Source organism: Scleropages formosus, chromosome 4 (genome assembly GCF_900964775.1).
Source record: "Scleropages formosus chromosome 4, fSclFor1.1, whole genome shotgun sequence".
Lineage (NCBI taxonomy): Eukaryota > Metazoa > Chordata > Actinopteri > Osteoglossiformes > Osteoglossidae > Scleropages > Scleropages formosus.
In genome coordinates this window covers 17,680,697-17,698,090 of record NC_041809.1, presented here as the reverse complement: position 1 = coordinate 17,698,090, position 17,394 = coordinate 17,680,697, and the positions used below count along the sequence as shown (strand labels likewise).

Below are 17,394 nucleotides of genomic sequence, written 5' to 3'. Positions count from 1 at the left end.
TTAGAATTAATAAACTGGAAAATCTTTCAAGCTTCAAAAATTTGTAATCACTATTTCTAACACAAAAAGCCACTGCACTTTTAAGTATACAAAATGTATTTAGAATATTACAAGGAAGCATATATCCAAAGTTGTGCTTTAAAAATAAACTACATATACACACTAGAATCTGAGCTCTTTAGGGAAGTGCTTACCACTAACGTGAACACAAAAGCTCTGCGTAGTTTAAGGCGTGCGTACAACGACAGACTGAAAATAAAGTAGCGTCAAATTGTGATAACCACAAAAATAAAAAATTACAACTAAAAACTTTAGAATTCTGGCATGCTCACAAAGCAATTTCCCAAGAGTACAGACTACTTCAAGGCAGCAGAGTAGCGAATGGAGACGTCTTAAAAAGGGTGGTGACAAAGAAGAAATAACCGAGGCTCTCAAATTCTTGTGCCTTAACTGGTGACAGAACAGAAGAGGACAAGGTGTGTCTACATGCAAAGCTGGAGACAAACTGGCCATGCAGCACACCCACAACCCACACGGACGCACACAGGACATGCTGTACCTAAAGATGTTCTACAAGAAATCCTTGAGAGAAAGCTGTGCAAAGGGGTCCTTTCCTGGAGCTCTGAGAGGACTCTGACTGGAGGGACTAGAAGCTGCAGAGGGCTAGTTCAGAGAAGAATGAGAGATGGTGAGGGAAGAAAAGTCGAGGAACAGCCAGGAGAAGTTACACACAGTAGGAAGAACACACAGATTCCAAGAGAGAGAAGTGGTGGCCAACATTTTGGGATGCAACACTGTCACGGCATGGAAAAGAAGGCTGTGTTCGGCATAGGTGGCCAGAACAAAAGCTCTCCGTGCAGGAAATGGTGCCCAGGCTTCCGCAGCAACAGAAAAGAAACCCTTCTTTGCAATGCAGCACACACGTCACTTACCTGGTCTTTTCACAGGGACCATTTTGGATGCTGGCATGCCAAAGAGGTGGAGGTGACTAGGATACGTATTCCACATAGAATGGCGTAGAGAGACGGAATACGCATCCTTTTGCAAGACTCTGCCGTCATATTCTGAACATGACGGAAACGGAAAGGGGGTAACAAGCCCCACATTTCACAATTCTGACTGCATTCCACAAAACAAACATCATTGCGTGGTGATAACTAAAAATGGAGTGTGCCATTCCAACACCAGTGTCATGAGTCTGAGAGAAGAGCTCAGCACAGAAAAAGCACTTTGACCTGCCATGTAAGTGGCAAAAAATAGGGATCTGCAGTGGAACACGACTGCAGGTTGAACTGGCAAGCTGGACGCAGCTGCAGTCACCAAACACCCCCGTGTGGCAGAGCTCATACCTGTGCACCAGGGACTGGGCCAAAGGGGTTGGGTGGCCTCATGACTGGCTGCGTATACATCATTGTGGGCTGTGTCATCATTGCCATGGAGCCCATCTGGGGTGGCTTCAGGAAGAGAAAAAAAACGGGTCAGTTTAACAGTGCGCCAAAAAAGGGGGAAGTTGATAGCATAGTGGTCAGAGTTGCTGCCTTTGAATCCAGAGGTTGCAGGTTCAAATTCCACCTCTGGCTGTAGTAGTACCCTTGCGCAAGGCACCCAACCCAAAAATTATTCTAGTTAAAAAAGATGCAGCTGTATAAAGGGTTAAATAATTGTAGACACCTTAACATTGTAAGTAATTTGGAAAAACGCATCAGATAAGCAAACAAGTGTAAAGAAACATTAACAAATCCAATTTTACTGCAACCTCCACTCAAACGTTTCCTGGTTGTCTCTCAGTAGTGAATCTCAACAAGGTCAAGCTTACGTTCAACAGCTTTAAAAGTAGAAAAAGGGAAGGGGGGAAAAAAAAGACCAAGCACAATTCCTTGATTTTGTGTAGTTACCCATTAACTGTAGCTCACACGGATCTTGGCTTTAAAGCGTTCATCACTGTCATCAGTAAATGTCCTAATCTCAGTCCTAGAATGAATCCCTCAGTTTGACCTATATTCTTTAGATGGAATAAAAACCCTCAAATCTGCAAAAAAATTCATGTTGCTCTCGTCTTGCATCTACACCAAGTAGTCACTATTAATCATCCAAGCTTCTTGTGTTATAGGCAGCACATAGTCACCTGTAATTTCCCCCATTCCAATTTCCTACCAGTTCTTCAAATTCATACACCAAGACATCCATCCTTCACTTTCAGCCTGACAAACATTTAAGGTCTGCCTTTTCCAAGGCGTACCTGAATGTTAATATTATGAGATACCCCTTGCGATTGTTTCCCCCATGCACTTCTGATCCTACAAGTGGAATCAGTCAGGCTCAGATCCAAATAAGCTATAATATTAACACAACACACAACGTGTGCTAATGGAAATGATGCTGCTTCCCCAGTGTGGAAATTAACTCCCATGGGGTGTTATCCTGCAACATGGAACTTAAAGTGATGCAAGAGCTCACTTCTCCAGAGCTGCTCCAGTTAAACCAAACAACTCATCGCGCAAGTCCCACGACCCCCTTTATGAGGGGGGGACTTGTGTATCGTGTACAAGACAAATGTGACGGGGGCCACGCAACAGTGAAAAGTGAGGTCTTTTCAGAATGTGCTGGAAAAGATTCACGTTGATACCTTAAAGGTAAACAAAGGCATTAGGTAAGGTGTGAGGCAGCTTTCATTTACACTTATTTACTTGGCACACTTTTCTCCAAAGCAACTTCCAATGAACTCTATGTAGTGTTATCAGCCCACGCACCTTATTCACCAAGATGACGTACACTGCTAGATACACTACTTACAAAGGGTCGCTCATCCATACATCAGTGGAACCCACTCTCTCTATCACTCACACACTACTGGTGAACCTGAACAGTGTCTCTTTGGACTGTGGGAGGAAACCAGAGCACCCAGAAGAAACCCTCACAGACACAGGGAGAACATGCAAACTCCACACAGACTGAGCAGAGATCAGACTCATGTCCTCTCGCACTACCCAGGCACTGAGACAGCAGCACTACTCGCTGTGCCACCATGCTCTCCAGCTCCATGCTCATCATGACAGCTCAGTGCCCTGTTGACTCCACAACGAGCAGCAGGACCGAACCCAGTCCACCATTGCTGTCCTATGCTCCCCAGCAGGGAAAGAGGACTACAAGGCTCCGTAACAGTCAAGCACTGTCACATCCCCAGCACTTGCCAAGAACCTTAAGAATTGTTAACAGTGTAATGTGCCCGATTTAATTAAAATACAAAGAGTGCTGTTCCGAATAATGCACTGGGGTAGAAAACTTGTGTGCTGCCCTGTGAAAAAAAGACCTTGTGCAAGCAGAGCCCCAAGGAGCTCATGGCTACCTGCTATTTCAGGCCTCTGTGGGTGAGAGTCAGTGCACTTGCCAAGAAGGGATTGAGCGGCAGTCCCCACGCACTATAGTTAGAACTTTCACCAATAAATCCTATCAATTCTTTGGGCGTCACAACTCTGAAACCTTGGTAGAGTCGGTGTACTCACCATGCCGTACGCCATCATTCCTGTTGGAGTCGTGGCAGGGAAGGCCATGACCGAGGGTGCCTGAGAGGATACAAGCAGGAGTGTGAGTCTACAACCAGTCATTTTCGCTTTATAAAAATACTAAAGCACTGAGGAAATCCCCCAGTGAGCCTCGCCATCATCATCAACACGCAAGCAGCAGCATGAACGCTGATGAGATACAACATGCCTGCCACCTCCTATCTTTTCCCCGTGTGCAGTCACAGAGCTCTCCGTGTCCACGTCCGTATCAGGCCACGCTTCCAATTTCATGCCATCACTACAGTCTCATTGCCTGCTTCCACTTAGCAACATGTCCCCAGTCACATCTGGGAGAGGCCAAGCTGTCGTCCTGACTTTACAGTAGAAAATGGCCAGAGGAGACAAGCTTGAGGAGGTAAAGAGTGCCTGTGGGATGCAGTGCTGGAGCTGGCAGCTGCAGAGCTCTGCTCAGATGCCGGAGAGGGCCGAATGGACTTTTAAACACAGGCCCCCCTCATGTGACAGGCGCAGTTTTGTTTCGCCATCATCTCAGACCTTTCAGCTACGTGAAAAGGCCCTTGGGAAGGAAAGCTTTGATTAGCAACTCACTTTAAGCGCCTTGTGACAAAAACTGGACATATACAGAGCAAATGCTTGTCCCCTTATATAATGCTCATTTGTTCCTGGGCCATGTGAGACACCCCTTTGAACCCGTTTCCACCAGAGATGAATGTCCTCTATTAAAACTCAAGTATTAAATCAAAAGTAAACTTCTCCTCCCCCCAAACTCATGACATTGACTATTACTCTTGGACAGTTGAGCGACCGCTAAATGACCAGACAGGAAATCCTCCCGCTATTTTATGTTGTGCAAATGTGAATGATTAAAGAAGGGCTTTGCCTTTCCGGTAGAACTCAGTGGGACCAGGTGCACAGTCTGTAGCATCTCAGAAGCATTAAAGACAGCCTTTGATTGTTTCTGCTCCACAGATCATCAGATTGTTCAAATACTCCATCTGATTGTTGATCACATCTCCTGAAAGGATACTGTGTTCACTTGACCAAGCTAACTTGCGGCTACCCTCCGGCTTTCAAATAAATTTTCTAGAAGCGTGAATCTATAAACTGCACATATTGCTTTATGCCATTTAGTGGAGCGTGGAATAAAACACATTACATTTAAAAAACACGGCCTATTTGTAAGACCAGCACAACTGAGACATTAAATAAGATGCACATTACTGAGGGACAAAATAAAGTCCCCCCCCCCCCCCCCCTGAGAAAAATCTTCAACAGGGCACTCTGTGTGAGCATGGTCATGAAATTACTCAAATATTTTTTAAAGGGCAAACGTATTTCATTGCTCTCTAAACTAATACAAAAATTTTAAAAATAATCCAACCGGTTATTCAAATACTTTGGCTGTGCCTCTTATTCTGGGAAAGTTCCTGTGGAACTAAACATTTTTCAGTGTTCAATCTTTTTGAATCTGCAGAGCATAAAACAAACATTTTAGTGATGGAGTATGTCAGCTACTTTAAAAATAACTGCGCGCCAATGTTTCAAATCACGTAATCATGTAATCATGCAGATACACATACTTGTGGTCTCTTAATTGACTTATTCTCACAATGTACCAAAAAAAGTTTTAACTGAAGTAATTAGCCCTGATACATGTAAACCTGGGAAATGCCAGAAATTATTGTTGCATTATCTGGGCATTACTGAGAGGACTTTTGATTGAAAGCATGTGTATCGCCACTCACAAAAAACAGGACCAAAGCAACCAATGAAAACGATCAAAAACAAGCCACTATTTACTACTGTTTGTTAAACCTGTGCCATCATTCTAATGAAAACAAATCACTTTTCAGAAAAGCCCTCCCCAAACAGCTGGAGTAATTGGAAGAGTGCAGTTTAAAATCAAACTAAAAAAGGACAGAAGAAGAACAAGAACAGAAAAAGGAGCTTGCCCGTCATGCCATTGCTGCTATCGGTAAGATCAGCAGGCGACAGTAGGGCCTTCAAATAGGCCGGAGGCTGATTCTGAGCCAGGCCGTTCAGCAAACAGATTAGAGAGACAGTGACGAGGGTGAAAGGTTGTGGTTAATACAAGGCATGCCAGCTTTTAAAGCAGCAAAATTGTTCAACCGGTTCACTTACGTATTGTGGGAAATGCATGCCATTCTGTTTTCCCCCAGGAGAACATTTGTACAATGCAATAAACACCAGGTTAGATGTTGTCACAAAAATTTACACAAGTTTAGTTTACAACAGAGTATCTAAAGAGTAACTGTACACATGGCTCCCAAAGTGGGCTCAACAAAGACACCTAACATAGAATTGACTATCGCATAGTAAAGGCTAGAAACAGAGAGCTGTCATCATCAACATGATGAAACAAATTAGGCTTTCCCATCACATCATCACAACCATCATAACCATCATCCAACTTGTCACAGAATCTTCTGACCTACACTGACAGATGTTAAGATCACAAAAGTAGACAATTCACTTGTTTGTTACTGGCACTAGTAGGTTCTCCAGCTATGAGGGATTACCAGTCAGCCTGACCTGGAGCTGCCACTTTGGGGGGCTCAAGACGGGACACCACACACACTCACCATGGTGGCAGGGTTCCATGTAGTGGTTGGAGCAGTCTTTGGTTGCCAGTTGGTTCCACCAGTCAGCTTCTTCTCCCCAGGCTGACTCCAATGAATGTCACTGATGGTTTTGTTTTGGTGAGAGGTACACACACAAATTAGCTATCACGAAAAGCCACACCTAGAAGAATCTGGTTCTTTAAAAATTCATGGTAGGATGTCTTACTTTTTCGTGGTACCATTTCCAATTCCTAGGTCTGAAACAAAGAAAAAAAAAATTCATAATACAACCAGCATGTATACAATAAGCCATTGATGCCAACTAATAAAAGAGAAATTAATTTTGACAAAGAGCATCAAGAAGAAAAACAAACAGAAGGAGAATACTCAAGTAGATGACACTACAAAGAGCACGCTCATTATCGGTGCAATGCGTGACTGAGACCCCAAACAGCACGTACTGCCCACAAGGTTGGCCAGGGAGGAGTCCAGGTCGTCCGACACCAGCTTCCCCGGCTGCTGACTGCTGGGGGGAAGACCCTGATTGGGGGAGGCCACTGTAGGTTTCAGGATTCCACCTAAAACATCATCTTAAAGAAAGGGGGCAAAAGGGGGAGTAGTGGAAAACAGGGAGGAACAGGGGTTGGGATAAAGACAGGGGGAACCAAAAGAAAGAGGACATTTAATGGGACAAAGCAGAAAGCAAGCTTTACCAAAATGAAGGCTGCTGCAGCCAGATAGGGTTTGCAAATTCAACTCACCCATTCATGCATGCCATGCAAAGCCAAGGCCCAGAGAGCATTTACCAAAGGACAAGGAACAAGGGGGGAAAAAAAACAACAAAAAGGAGAGATGAGCAAAACAAGCAAATGTTGAATATTAAATAAAAACAAAAAAGTCTTCCCGTCTTTTCAAAATAATGCACAGGTGTAACATGGGATAAAAGCACCTTCAAGGTAGATGTCTGTTACAGCAGAACCCCTTTCCAGGCAACTGCTATCCAATAAATTAACCAGATTATGCTCCAATATCGCTTGCAAAGGCAGTGAACCCAACACACAATTGCATGGGGTTTATGCCATGCAACATGTGCAGAGTCAACATTTTTTCTGATGACCTGCTACTGTATGAGGAATGGCCAAAGGGTTTAGCGCTGCAAAATTTAGCAAAAGCACGTGCATCTAATTTTGTAGGAGAACCATGAGGTGAAAACCGCAGTTGTCCCCTATCCCTCCAACATTGTGCCAGGACTCCAAACACACAAGCATGAGGCTGAAAAGGTGCATGGTGCTGCGGGGTGGCGATCTGTGTGCTGAATGTGAGCAACCGCCACTAACTTCAGCAGCAGTGATATGAGAATTCAGGAAGTGCTGAGCGAAAGATGAGGACAACAACAAGAGCAGATCCCAGTCTGAAACACTGCACAACAACAACACTGCACCAGAGAGGCCATGTACAATAAACAAGCCTGGTCAACAACGTTCACTGGAGGCAAAAAAACAAAAAAACAAAACAAGAAATGTAAACGGAGGCCAGCTGAAATAGTCTGGACGAATTTCCGAGTTTAAGCTTCCCCATCTGGGAAGGCAGTTGATGGTGTTTTGCGGTGTAATCTGAACTGATGATTATATAGAGAGACCTGTGGCAACTTTGAAGTAACAAAATGGGTTTCCTTGTTCCTCCCCAGCCCCCCCACACATCAGCAGGTTCATTCTTACCAGCAGAATCAGGATTGTTAGAAGAGGCTGACTTATTGCCAAACACAGAGTCAAAGTCGACGTTAAGGCCTCTTGAGGTCTGTGGTTGAGGAGCCGGAGATGCCGAGAACCCTTGGAGAAGAGAAGGGAGGTGGGCTGAGTTCCCATTTTCTACTGACCCCTGGATCTGTCCCTAAAGCTACTGAACCCAAACCTGCTCACCCAGCAACACCCACACACCAACACGATCACAAGTGAAAAGAATCCAAGATCACCACACAAGATACACTGTGCTACACCAGCTGCTGTTTGGCTGGTGAAAAAGAAAAGTTGCAGACCCTCGAGAATCACTTTACATGGAATTCTAAACATCCGCCCAAAGCCTGGAAAACACAAACTAAATGCGCTGCATCCACTCCAAACATAAAAGGTGTATTTTTGTTTAAATAAACAAAGTTTCTAAAGTATGATTTATTCTAATATGAATTACAAATTTGTAAAATAAACACACAAGGCCACTGCTAAAACTGTATACATACATCACATATGTAAAGTTGTGAAGAAATTTTATGCAAATTTATTTTTGAAATTTTAGATGTAAGCTTATAAGAATGGTGAAACTAATCTGAAGCACAATAATTTTCTTCATTTTTGTTCATTTAAAAAAAAAAACTTCATATATACATTAGGCCTGCTGCCACCAACAACCTTTAAACTTGATGACACCTCCTGCAGTCAAGAACACTAGCAACAACTCCCTAGGCTGACAACCTGCACTTCCCTTGCATGTGGCACATACTACAAGATGACACTGTACACAGGACCTTTGTCCCTTCATCTTTACTCATACTTCCTCAGAGGGAGCTCAGTGAATTACTCCAAGACCTCATCAGCATGACTTCTCTTAAATGCCTGCACTTTAAACACGTCCCAACTTTGTGCATTTCGCATTTACTGACTGAAATGATTGAGGATTTTGATTAGCTGAACTTTATTGCTGACCAACAATACAACGCAAACTGTAAATAATCAGCAGGTGTGGCAATTTCTGACAGCTGGAATGAGGAACAGGGCCTGCCTTCTGTGACATGCCAAGGCCTTCCCTCCATATCAGTTTTACATAACATATACCAAAGAAAGTCATTCATCAGCAAGCCAAGCAATCACCTGACATTACAGGGTCATTAAAGCACAGTACACCTACCACCTTCCCAGCAGTTTACTTCCCTTGCCTTGAGGTATGAGCATAAAGGACAAAAGCCAACATAAAGGACACGAGAGAACAGGAGGAAAACAAACAAACAGTGGTTTGACACCTACCTCCAAATAGGCCAGCTACAGCAGAGGGCTCAGAGTGGAAGAGAGGGGCGTTAGGGTAGGGTGCTGGACCACAGAAGGAATCTGAAAGCCCATGAGGAAGGCATGAGAGAGAAGCAAGAGAAGGACCTTTAGAGGATGATGTAGAAAAGACACAAACATTAAGGTTTAACATAAGAAAAATAAGTATATAAACAGGAATGCAATTTAAAAAAAAAAAGGAGGAAAAAAAAAAAAAAAAAAAAAAAAAAGGTCAAACCAAAACAGGCATCTATGAATCTAGAAGAGCAAGGGTGGCCAGTTCAAGTCTTGAAGAACTTGTCATGCAGGCTTTGAAGTAAGGGTCTGTAGCTCTTGCCCTGGAAAAGTACACGTCTAAACTCCGAGTTCAGCGCAAATTGTCCGTCGGAGAAACTCTAACTTCATGCACAACTAAAGTGTGACAATGCTGCATCAACAGAGGCCATCCAGAAACAATGCTGGAGTCCCTTTCTATTAGTGAGACTTAAATCTGGATTACTAGGTGTGGCAACCTCCTACTGGAACGACACTTCCTGAGGACAAGTCAAAGCTATCAGCGCTTGGATTCTTCGGACTGGGACAGACCACCCAAGCTGAGATACACGCACACCACCCAGGGAGAGAAGACTGGAGAGCAGACATGAACCTGATGCAGGTTCAGACCTCTATGTTTTCCAGGTTCCAGAAAACATAGGCTGAAGGGATCATCGCCGTAATACCTGAGATAAACTGCTCTATCCGAACTGTGTGTTCGTAACTGGTTGCAACAGAAGAGCTTGAATCAATAAAGGGATTGTAATGATCTAGAGAGTCAAAAATATTAACATTCAAGAACAATCACTTTCTAGGTGACTACTGAAAAGCAACAGCAAAAAAAAAAAAAAAAAAAAAAAAAAAAAAAAACGCATGTGTAAAAATGCATTTATATACAAGCTACAAATGCATCAGGAATAGAAATTTCCAAAATCTCACTGCAAGCAAACAGCAAATAAAATTGTTTTCCCTCCATGAAGACAGGGTGACTGAAAAAGAATAGAACACTCAATTTATTACTCAGTAAATAAGTATCACATAAACATGTAGTCTATTTCAACTTGTAAAGGAACTCATGGTGTTTTCCTGATCTCACAAAATTTAGAAAACGGCAACTACTATGTAGTGCATACCACAAGTTCATGTAATGCTTAGCTACTGAGTAATACATTTCAAGCATTCAGTTCTTGAATCACACTGTACATCTTTGAATTTGAGCTAAATGTACATTATAAAAACAGTAATCATTCTTCCCCACAGGCAGCCACTGTCTCTTGCAGATACCCGAATATGACCTAACTCTGCCAACCCAATCCCTCCCAGTGTGCCAACAGGAACAACTAGCGATAAAATGTAGAGAAAGGAGGGTGCAAGGTCATTCTCATGGGTTTCCCACCACTCCCAAGCTAAGATTCAGAGAGCCCTGAAGCACCCATCACATACACAATGGGCAACGTGGCCGCAGAACAGCTACTCCCCGCACTCTTCAGTGTATTTGTTTTCTCAGTGCCCTCTGGGAACATAGAGCTCACAGCTCCTCTCGACGAGGATCAAATCGCTGAAGCAACCCTATCTACTCCAGTCTAACTTTCAGAGCACTCGTGAAGTTTTAAATACACACAGCTTGAGCAAGAGGCTTTAGATAAGATACAGGAGGTTGTGAGGTTTAATAACACCAGTAGACCATGAGACAATACACAAAGTCTACAGATTTGACTAAGTGCGATGGAGCATGCAGGCTTGGCGTGGTGATGGAAGTTGGACTGCTGACCCAACATGGAAAGAAAAGAGCTGCACACAGTAAGAGTGAGAAAAATAATAAGGTATTTTACCACCAAACATTTCATGACTGGGTGTCCTAGAAGAAAAACTAACACCGTCTGAGGACACAACAGGAAGATGGACAGCATCGACAACAGGTTTTGTAAGGAAAGGGTTTAAGTTTGGAATGGAGTCATCGACAGCTTCAGTAGAAGTGAAAGGATCTATGCAGGCAAAGGAAAGAAAACAAGAGAACAGGGAAATGTTAGCGGAAGATGTGACAAGTACAACAGAACATGCAGAAAAGTATGCTCATCAACTGAAGTCTATACATGTCCACCTCAAGTCGTTCACAAGAACCAAACCAACTATTTATACATACCAATTCGGCCCCTTCTATGACAGCCACCATAATCAAACAACTCAGCAAAATTAGCCAATTAAATGTGTGATCTGCATCGTTTTCCCCATGCAGAGGAGAGAAAGTCCAACCAAAATTCTAAAAAGCTGAACACCAGACAGCTTAAAAGCTAAAATGTCTGGCTCCAGCAACAAATCAAACTATAAAAATCTGTGCATACTGCACAAAACTTTAACTGACCAAGTTTCTTGGAAGCTGAAATGTCAGAACTAGTACTTCTCCATATCTGTAGTTTCCAAAACTAATTTAAAAAGAATAATTTATTTTCAGTCTCCATGGACTGGCAGCCCAGTTCTGAACAAAAGGTGTGGCTGTTTTCACCCACACCGCCATTAAACTTGCACGCCAGGAGAGTAAAAAGCCAACTAAAATAGAATCCGTCCCTTTGCCATACAGTAGACATGGAGGTCCGTATTGAAAAGCTTTCAGGCAGCCATCTGCAAACACGGAAATGTTTTCCTAATGTGCTGCAGAGATGGCAGATAAGAGTGTAAGGAAATCGTAGCACTAATGTGTTCCATCTGATTAGAAGATCTACTTTGTAGTTTATTCTCTGAGAATAAACGGCTATTCCTATAGGCTGTAAACAAATCCCAAGAATAAATTGTGTAGATTTACAAAAGCTGGGGGCGGGGAAAAGAAAAATTCAGTTACTATTCCAAAAACTACAGAAACATAACCAAAACAAGAACTTTGTAAAACTTCCCACTTATGAAAAGCTAAAAGGAATATGGATCTAAAACATATTACAGTATGCTGTATCTAATCAATTTTTACTTATCATTGTTTAACTATTCCAGCGCGCGCGCGCGCACACACACACACACACACACACACACACACACACACACACACACACAGTAATAACACCTCAATCTACCTAACCACATCCCATTAAAAAAAAAAAAAGGGAGTTTTCAGGACACTCCCATCCCGAGAGCAGAAATGTACAGGTCACAGACAAGATGTGATGTGCACCCAAATTAAAAAAAAAAAAAAAATTGTTAAAAACTAAGATAATTCAGTAGAACACTGTACAATAAATTTCTATAGCAAATCTACTTAAGGCTTACAGACAATTCAGCTGATGCATTAAATATACACCCAATTTTTCCACATCAAAAACTGAGGTAAACTCATGAAATTGTATCTAAAAAGCTTGATATTGGTGAGTGTAGATTTTTATATTTTAAATAAAAAAAAAAAAAAAAACTGATGTGACAGAATATCACCTGACTTTACAGCATGTAAAAATGAGAGGACCAAAAAAAAAAAAAAAAGCAGACATCTGGAAAGGGGAGGACACATACCTGCCCATGTGTTGGCTACAGGCAGCCCCGTGGAGATTGGCATTGATGGCTGAAACGTTGGTTGCAGGTCAAGCAGGTCACTCTGCACTTTTGAAGTGCTGGAGAAAGAGTAGCTGCTTTAGTGTAAACCAGCAAAGCCCATATATCCTTGTTAGACAAGGTACAGTTTCTCACATTCAAACAGTATACTTCATTTACAAAATTCACATGTACACTGGTTCCTCAACAATGAGACTTCTATGCAACCATCCATGTGCATGGTAGGACCGTGCTGGTACAAAGCCTTTGTCAGCATATGGTGTCAGGATGTGTACAGCTTAAAAGGTACACAAATCCACTGCTACATAATTGTAATTAACATCAGTCTAGGTTACAATAAAGTCCTTTAAAATGACCAAAAAAGTAATTTCCTATTCACTTTGTTTGCCGACTGACTCAACCCGGAAACACTTGCAATGTTCGTCAGCTTCTAGCACCTTTTATTTATGTACACATTCAATAAAGGCAATAATAGTACAGATGTTCTTCAGTTTATTTACAAGTACTTATCTTGAATACACCTATAATAATACTTCACAAAAGTTTTACTCATAACTTTGAATTTTTGTAAAAGGAACCTTCATTATTATGAGGGGAATCCTGCAAACCCCAAGATGTTTGTACCTTCAAAAATTCCTAAGATGAACGTTCCTAACTGAAAAAGCTAGCATATTCATGTAAGCAGCATTATAGGCTCTCTGTGCACTGAACCAGTTTCAGCTCAGCTACGTAAGTGCAAACCACGATTAAATGCAATAATTTAAATTGGCCTTCCAAATAAATAATGCACTTAATTAGATATGAAAGCAAAAATAAGCCAAATGCGATTTCAGTGGAAACGATCGGTTGAGCCTGAGGGAACTCAAGAGGTGCCACTAAACACCCTTCGGAAAGTGCTTTGAAGAGGGAGCATCTAGGCAGCCATGCATCCTAAACCTTCAAAAACACACAAGGTCTTGCTGGCAGCCTATTAAATGTCACAGTGGCGTGTGAGCAGTTTTCACCTATTTGTGGAGCTGGGTGTGGAAAAGAGGTCGATCGCAGGGGCAGTGCTGATGGTGCCCCCAGTAGTAGAGACGGGAGATGCTGCCGTGGTGGCAGAAGAGGAAGGCTTCTTGGAGAGCTCCTTCAGCCGCTGCTCCTAAGTGGAAGTAGCCAAAGTCAAAACACACAAAACCTGAGTCCTTTACAGCTCCTTAAGTTCAGTCCATTTATCCCTCCAAAGTTGTACTAAAAATAGAAAAAAAAAAGAAAAAAAAAGAAAGGCAGAAACTGTCAAAAGTTCACGAAAGCATACCATTTAGACAAAGACCAGTAACATGGAAAAATCCGTAAGTTTCCATATTAGTTAAAACCTGACACCGCAGTTCACATGCTACATAATTAGAGATACAATTTGTACCGAACCAGATCTGCAGAAATCCCTATCCGAAGGACATAAACCAATTTCAAAAAGATGACTTAATAAACCTATAAAACCCACCAATTTAAAATGGTTTCTAAAAGCCTGTTTGGCTAAAATGCATTGAAAATTGCTGCATGTTGACAAATTCCACTGCATTTCCTGAACAGGTTTTCTATAATGCAGTGATGGGCTTTACACATCCGGTCTGGAACCAAAGGAGGCCACAGGAGTTCTAAGCCATCAGTTAGGAGGTACCTTCAACGCTTTCAAGCGTGCTTGCTCCTCCTCCAGGGCGGCCTGCTTTTCCCTTTCGTCCACTTTGGTGAAAGATATGCCAGTGTTTGCCAGTGAGGAGACTGCGTTGGACAGAGTGCTGGCTCTGGAGATGCCGAAAAGAGGTGGAATATCAGAGCTCCGGACAGAGGGCCTTCAGAGTACAATAAATATGCCACTCTCCAAAGTGCTTTGCTGGCGTGAGCGGAGTTTTCAGACTTTAAAAGTGCTTCTGGAAGGCATGTGCACTCTGAATATATCCCATTTAAAGAAAGACCAGGTACTGAAATTGCCCTAAGTTCAAGATGGTAGAGCTTTACACTTCTTTAGGTGTTACCATCTATTCAATCCCCAAGTTATAACCACATGCAAAAGGTGAACACTTAACAGAACAAAGCAAGCTAAAACAAGTCCCTCGTCAGATAGACTCAATTTCCCTTAAGTTTCTCAATGAAAGCTTAATAATGGAACTCCAAAAAAGTGTTGAGGACACAACAAATTAACAAGAATAAGTTATAGGAACCCTTGAGAGAGCATTGAACATGATACAGCAATGACTAAGTACACAGTTTCATTAAGACTGCTCATAAAAAGGAACCTCCGTTTGAAGAAAGAAAAACTGGATCCTATGCACGAACGTTCCTTGGCTTCCTTTAAAAAAAGGAAACTAGTTTACAGAACAAAATGTTACTTGGATCATACTGTTCTCAACCACTTGCGGAAAATGTAATAATGTCTTGGTTAAACTTGACATGGCCATCTCATCTAGGACTTACGCTGTGCATTGACACAAATGTTAAAAAAAGTAAAAAATAAATAAATACAAAGCAATTGACAAAAATGCAATACCTGCTCGCTGCTGTGGAATCCTTGACCTTTTTCCCTTCCAGAGAAGCCAAGTGCTGCTCTAAAGCATCCAGCAGGCTGCTTGGGGCCTATTGCAACATTAACATGACTTTAGTGCTGAGGACCACTGAGCAATATGGTGAAAACAAAGAGCAGGTACAACAAGCATGCAAAGTATTCCCACATGTACACCAAGCAGCCTCCACACACAAACACACACAGAGAAGAAGAGTGAGATGCAGATACTTACACAAACCGTAAACTGAAAATGGAAAGATAAGGAAAGATACAGAATATAAAGGTGGTAATTGTCAGAGGTATAAATAATAAGTAGGATATCTACAGCTAGCTTCCACTCTAGAGAGCACTTTCAATTTTAAAAAAGCTACACAGAACATACAACATTCAACACTCAGAAAGGTCATGATGCTAATTGAAATGTGCATGTTTTTTGAGCAGGTGTCTGGCAATTATTACAGTATCTAAAAGAAAGTACACGAATGCTCTCAATCACTGACAAAAAGCCATTAACTGGAGATAAATGACAAACACTGCTGTTTTTCAACACAAAAAAAAAACCCCTTTTCATTGTGGAAACTTCTTCAGCTACAAAAATGCCTCAGTCCCTGTGGCTACTCAGTTTAATGAATATTCATTTTAACGAACGTCAATATGAAAAACATGTCCCACATGGGCACTGTGAATCCCATGCTGGCCTGAATTAACACCTTTATTTACTGTACTTTGAGAGAAGTAAGGAAAAGAGGTAAGATTCGTCTTCCCGTGGGCTACATGCACCAAGAGCCCTCATGCGCTCAACAGTGCTCGATCAGACGCCTGTGCCAGGTGCAGCAACACACTGCCAGTGGCTACAAGTGAGGGCAGCCAGGGAGACAACAGGAAGTGCTATCAAAGAGCTGGAAGTAAGAAGTTTAAAATAAAAAATAAAAAAAAAAAAAGGAAGCCTGCAGTGCAGCAGGGGACAGAAGAGGAGTGGTGGGTGCTTCTTTCTGACTTTCTAGCTAACAGGGATGCAGGAGTCTTACCTGAGACAAGTCAGGAATGTCCCCTCGGTCAATTCCCACTTGCTACAAGAAGGGAAAAGCAGAGCAGAGCTTAGGAAGAGTTCTTTTGTGCCAGAACTCTAACATGTTCACATTTCAAAGCAGACTGGCAGTCTTACCTCTGCGACCTTCAGGAACTCTGAGATTCTTGTCATTCGGGTGAGGAATTTCTTGTAGATGTCAAGGCCTTCTTTACACTGAGTTTTCTTCATGTCAAAATATTTCTCTGTGTTTTGAAAGAGTGGGGAAATAAGTTCTCAAATAAGCTACAAAAGGTCACTCTGAAGGTCTCCTCTGGAAAGAGGGACAGATACACTTTCTTCTGGAACCTACCTGGTGTGATCAATATTCTAGTTGAAACCTTCACACTTTCCTAAAGGAAACCACCTACCTTGAGCTAACCTAGAACTGCAATGACATGACACTTCATTTACTCATAATTCTACCAGAACTTTATCCCGAAAAGACCTCTCTTTGGAGCATGCGGGCACTACTAAACAAGCTACAGCAGCTTAGTGTGGTGCCCAGTGGGGGGCCTGAGCTGTTACACAGCTGACCTTGAACTACAGTATCTGGACCAGCGCAAACTGACCTTTGACTGCTACAGCAAAACACACATAAGCTCTCACAATATTTAACCTGTCCAGGCTGCACCTGCTGGTTGCTCAAATAAATGGAAATTAAGGAGCATACACGTATTAAAGCCGATGTTATAGTGGGGCATGGCAAAAAGTCCTGCCTTATGAAGATCTACTTCACAGCAAGTTACAATGTTGCAAGGTGACAGCTGTCAGAGTTCAACGAGGAGCTCTAGAGTTCCTCTGCCTTCACCGAACAAGGTGAAACCATGGGAGCCCAGAATGCCTGCTGCACAGAGGCTCTCTGGGGATTGGAGCCTGCTTACCTAACAGGTTGATGATCCCTTCATTATAAGCAGCAAAAAGACGGATGGCATCTTTGAATAGGAGCATGAAGGCAGCGTTGATGACTCCGTTTGTGAGTTCATTGGCATTGACCTGAAGGAACACACACTGCATCAGCACAGGCTCCTCTAGCACAACTCCTCAGCCTTACCGCTCACCATAGCCAAAACACTCAGAA

The 17,394-nt window shown here is 42.4% G+C and overlaps 1 protein-coding gene across 22 annotated transcripts in view; it reads right to left on the bottom strand.

Annotated features, from left to right (window-relative positions):
• Nucleotides 1-17,394, bottom strand: part of picalma (phosphatidylinositol binding clathrin assembly protein a) — a 37,516-nt gene that overhangs the window by 1,515 nt on the left and 18,607 nt on the right. Inside the window, exons 6-24 of one of the 22 annotated variants that reach the window (XM_018755257.2) lie at nucleotides 17,198-17,309; nucleotides 16,413-16,519; nucleotides 16,276-16,317; nucleotides 15,480-15,491; nucleotides 15,233-15,318; nucleotides 14,366-14,489; nucleotides 13,710-13,846; nucleotides 12,667-12,764; nucleotides 11,007-11,159; nucleotides 9,861-9,944; nucleotides 9,124-9,204; nucleotides 7,825-7,935; nucleotides 6,568-6,696; nucleotides 6,333-6,363; nucleotides 6,128-6,227; nucleotides 5,667-5,690; nucleotides 3,504-3,563; nucleotides 1,350-1,454; nucleotides 560-663 (exon numbers count right to left, since the gene is read on the bottom strand). In XM_018755257.2, the coding sequence (XP_018610773.1) occupies nucleotides 571-663; nucleotides 1,350-1,454; nucleotides 3,504-3,563; nucleotides 5,667-5,690; nucleotides 6,128-6,227; nucleotides 6,333-6,363; nucleotides 6,568-6,696; nucleotides 7,825-7,935; nucleotides 9,124-9,204; nucleotides 9,861-9,944; nucleotides 11,007-11,159; nucleotides 12,667-12,764; nucleotides 13,710-13,846; nucleotides 14,366-14,489; nucleotides 15,233-15,318; nucleotides 15,480-15,491; nucleotides 16,276-16,317; nucleotides 16,413-16,519; nucleotides 17,198-17,309 (1,689 nt within the window). In that variant the 3' untranslated portion in view covers nucleotides 560-570. The remainder of the gene's footprint in view (nucleotides 1-559; nucleotides 664-1,349; nucleotides 1,455-3,503; nucleotides 3,564-5,666; nucleotides 5,691-6,127; nucleotides 6,228-6,332; nucleotides 6,364-6,567; nucleotides 6,697-7,824; nucleotides 7,936-9,123; nucleotides 9,205-9,860; nucleotides 9,945-11,006; nucleotides 11,160-12,666; nucleotides 12,765-13,709; nucleotides 13,847-14,365; nucleotides 14,490-15,232; nucleotides 15,319-15,479; nucleotides 15,492-16,275; nucleotides 16,318-16,412; nucleotides 16,520-17,197; nucleotides 17,310-17,394) is intronic. The other 21 variants (XM_018755260.2, XM_018755262.2, XM_018755258.2 and 18 more) reach the window with 21 other exon arrangements.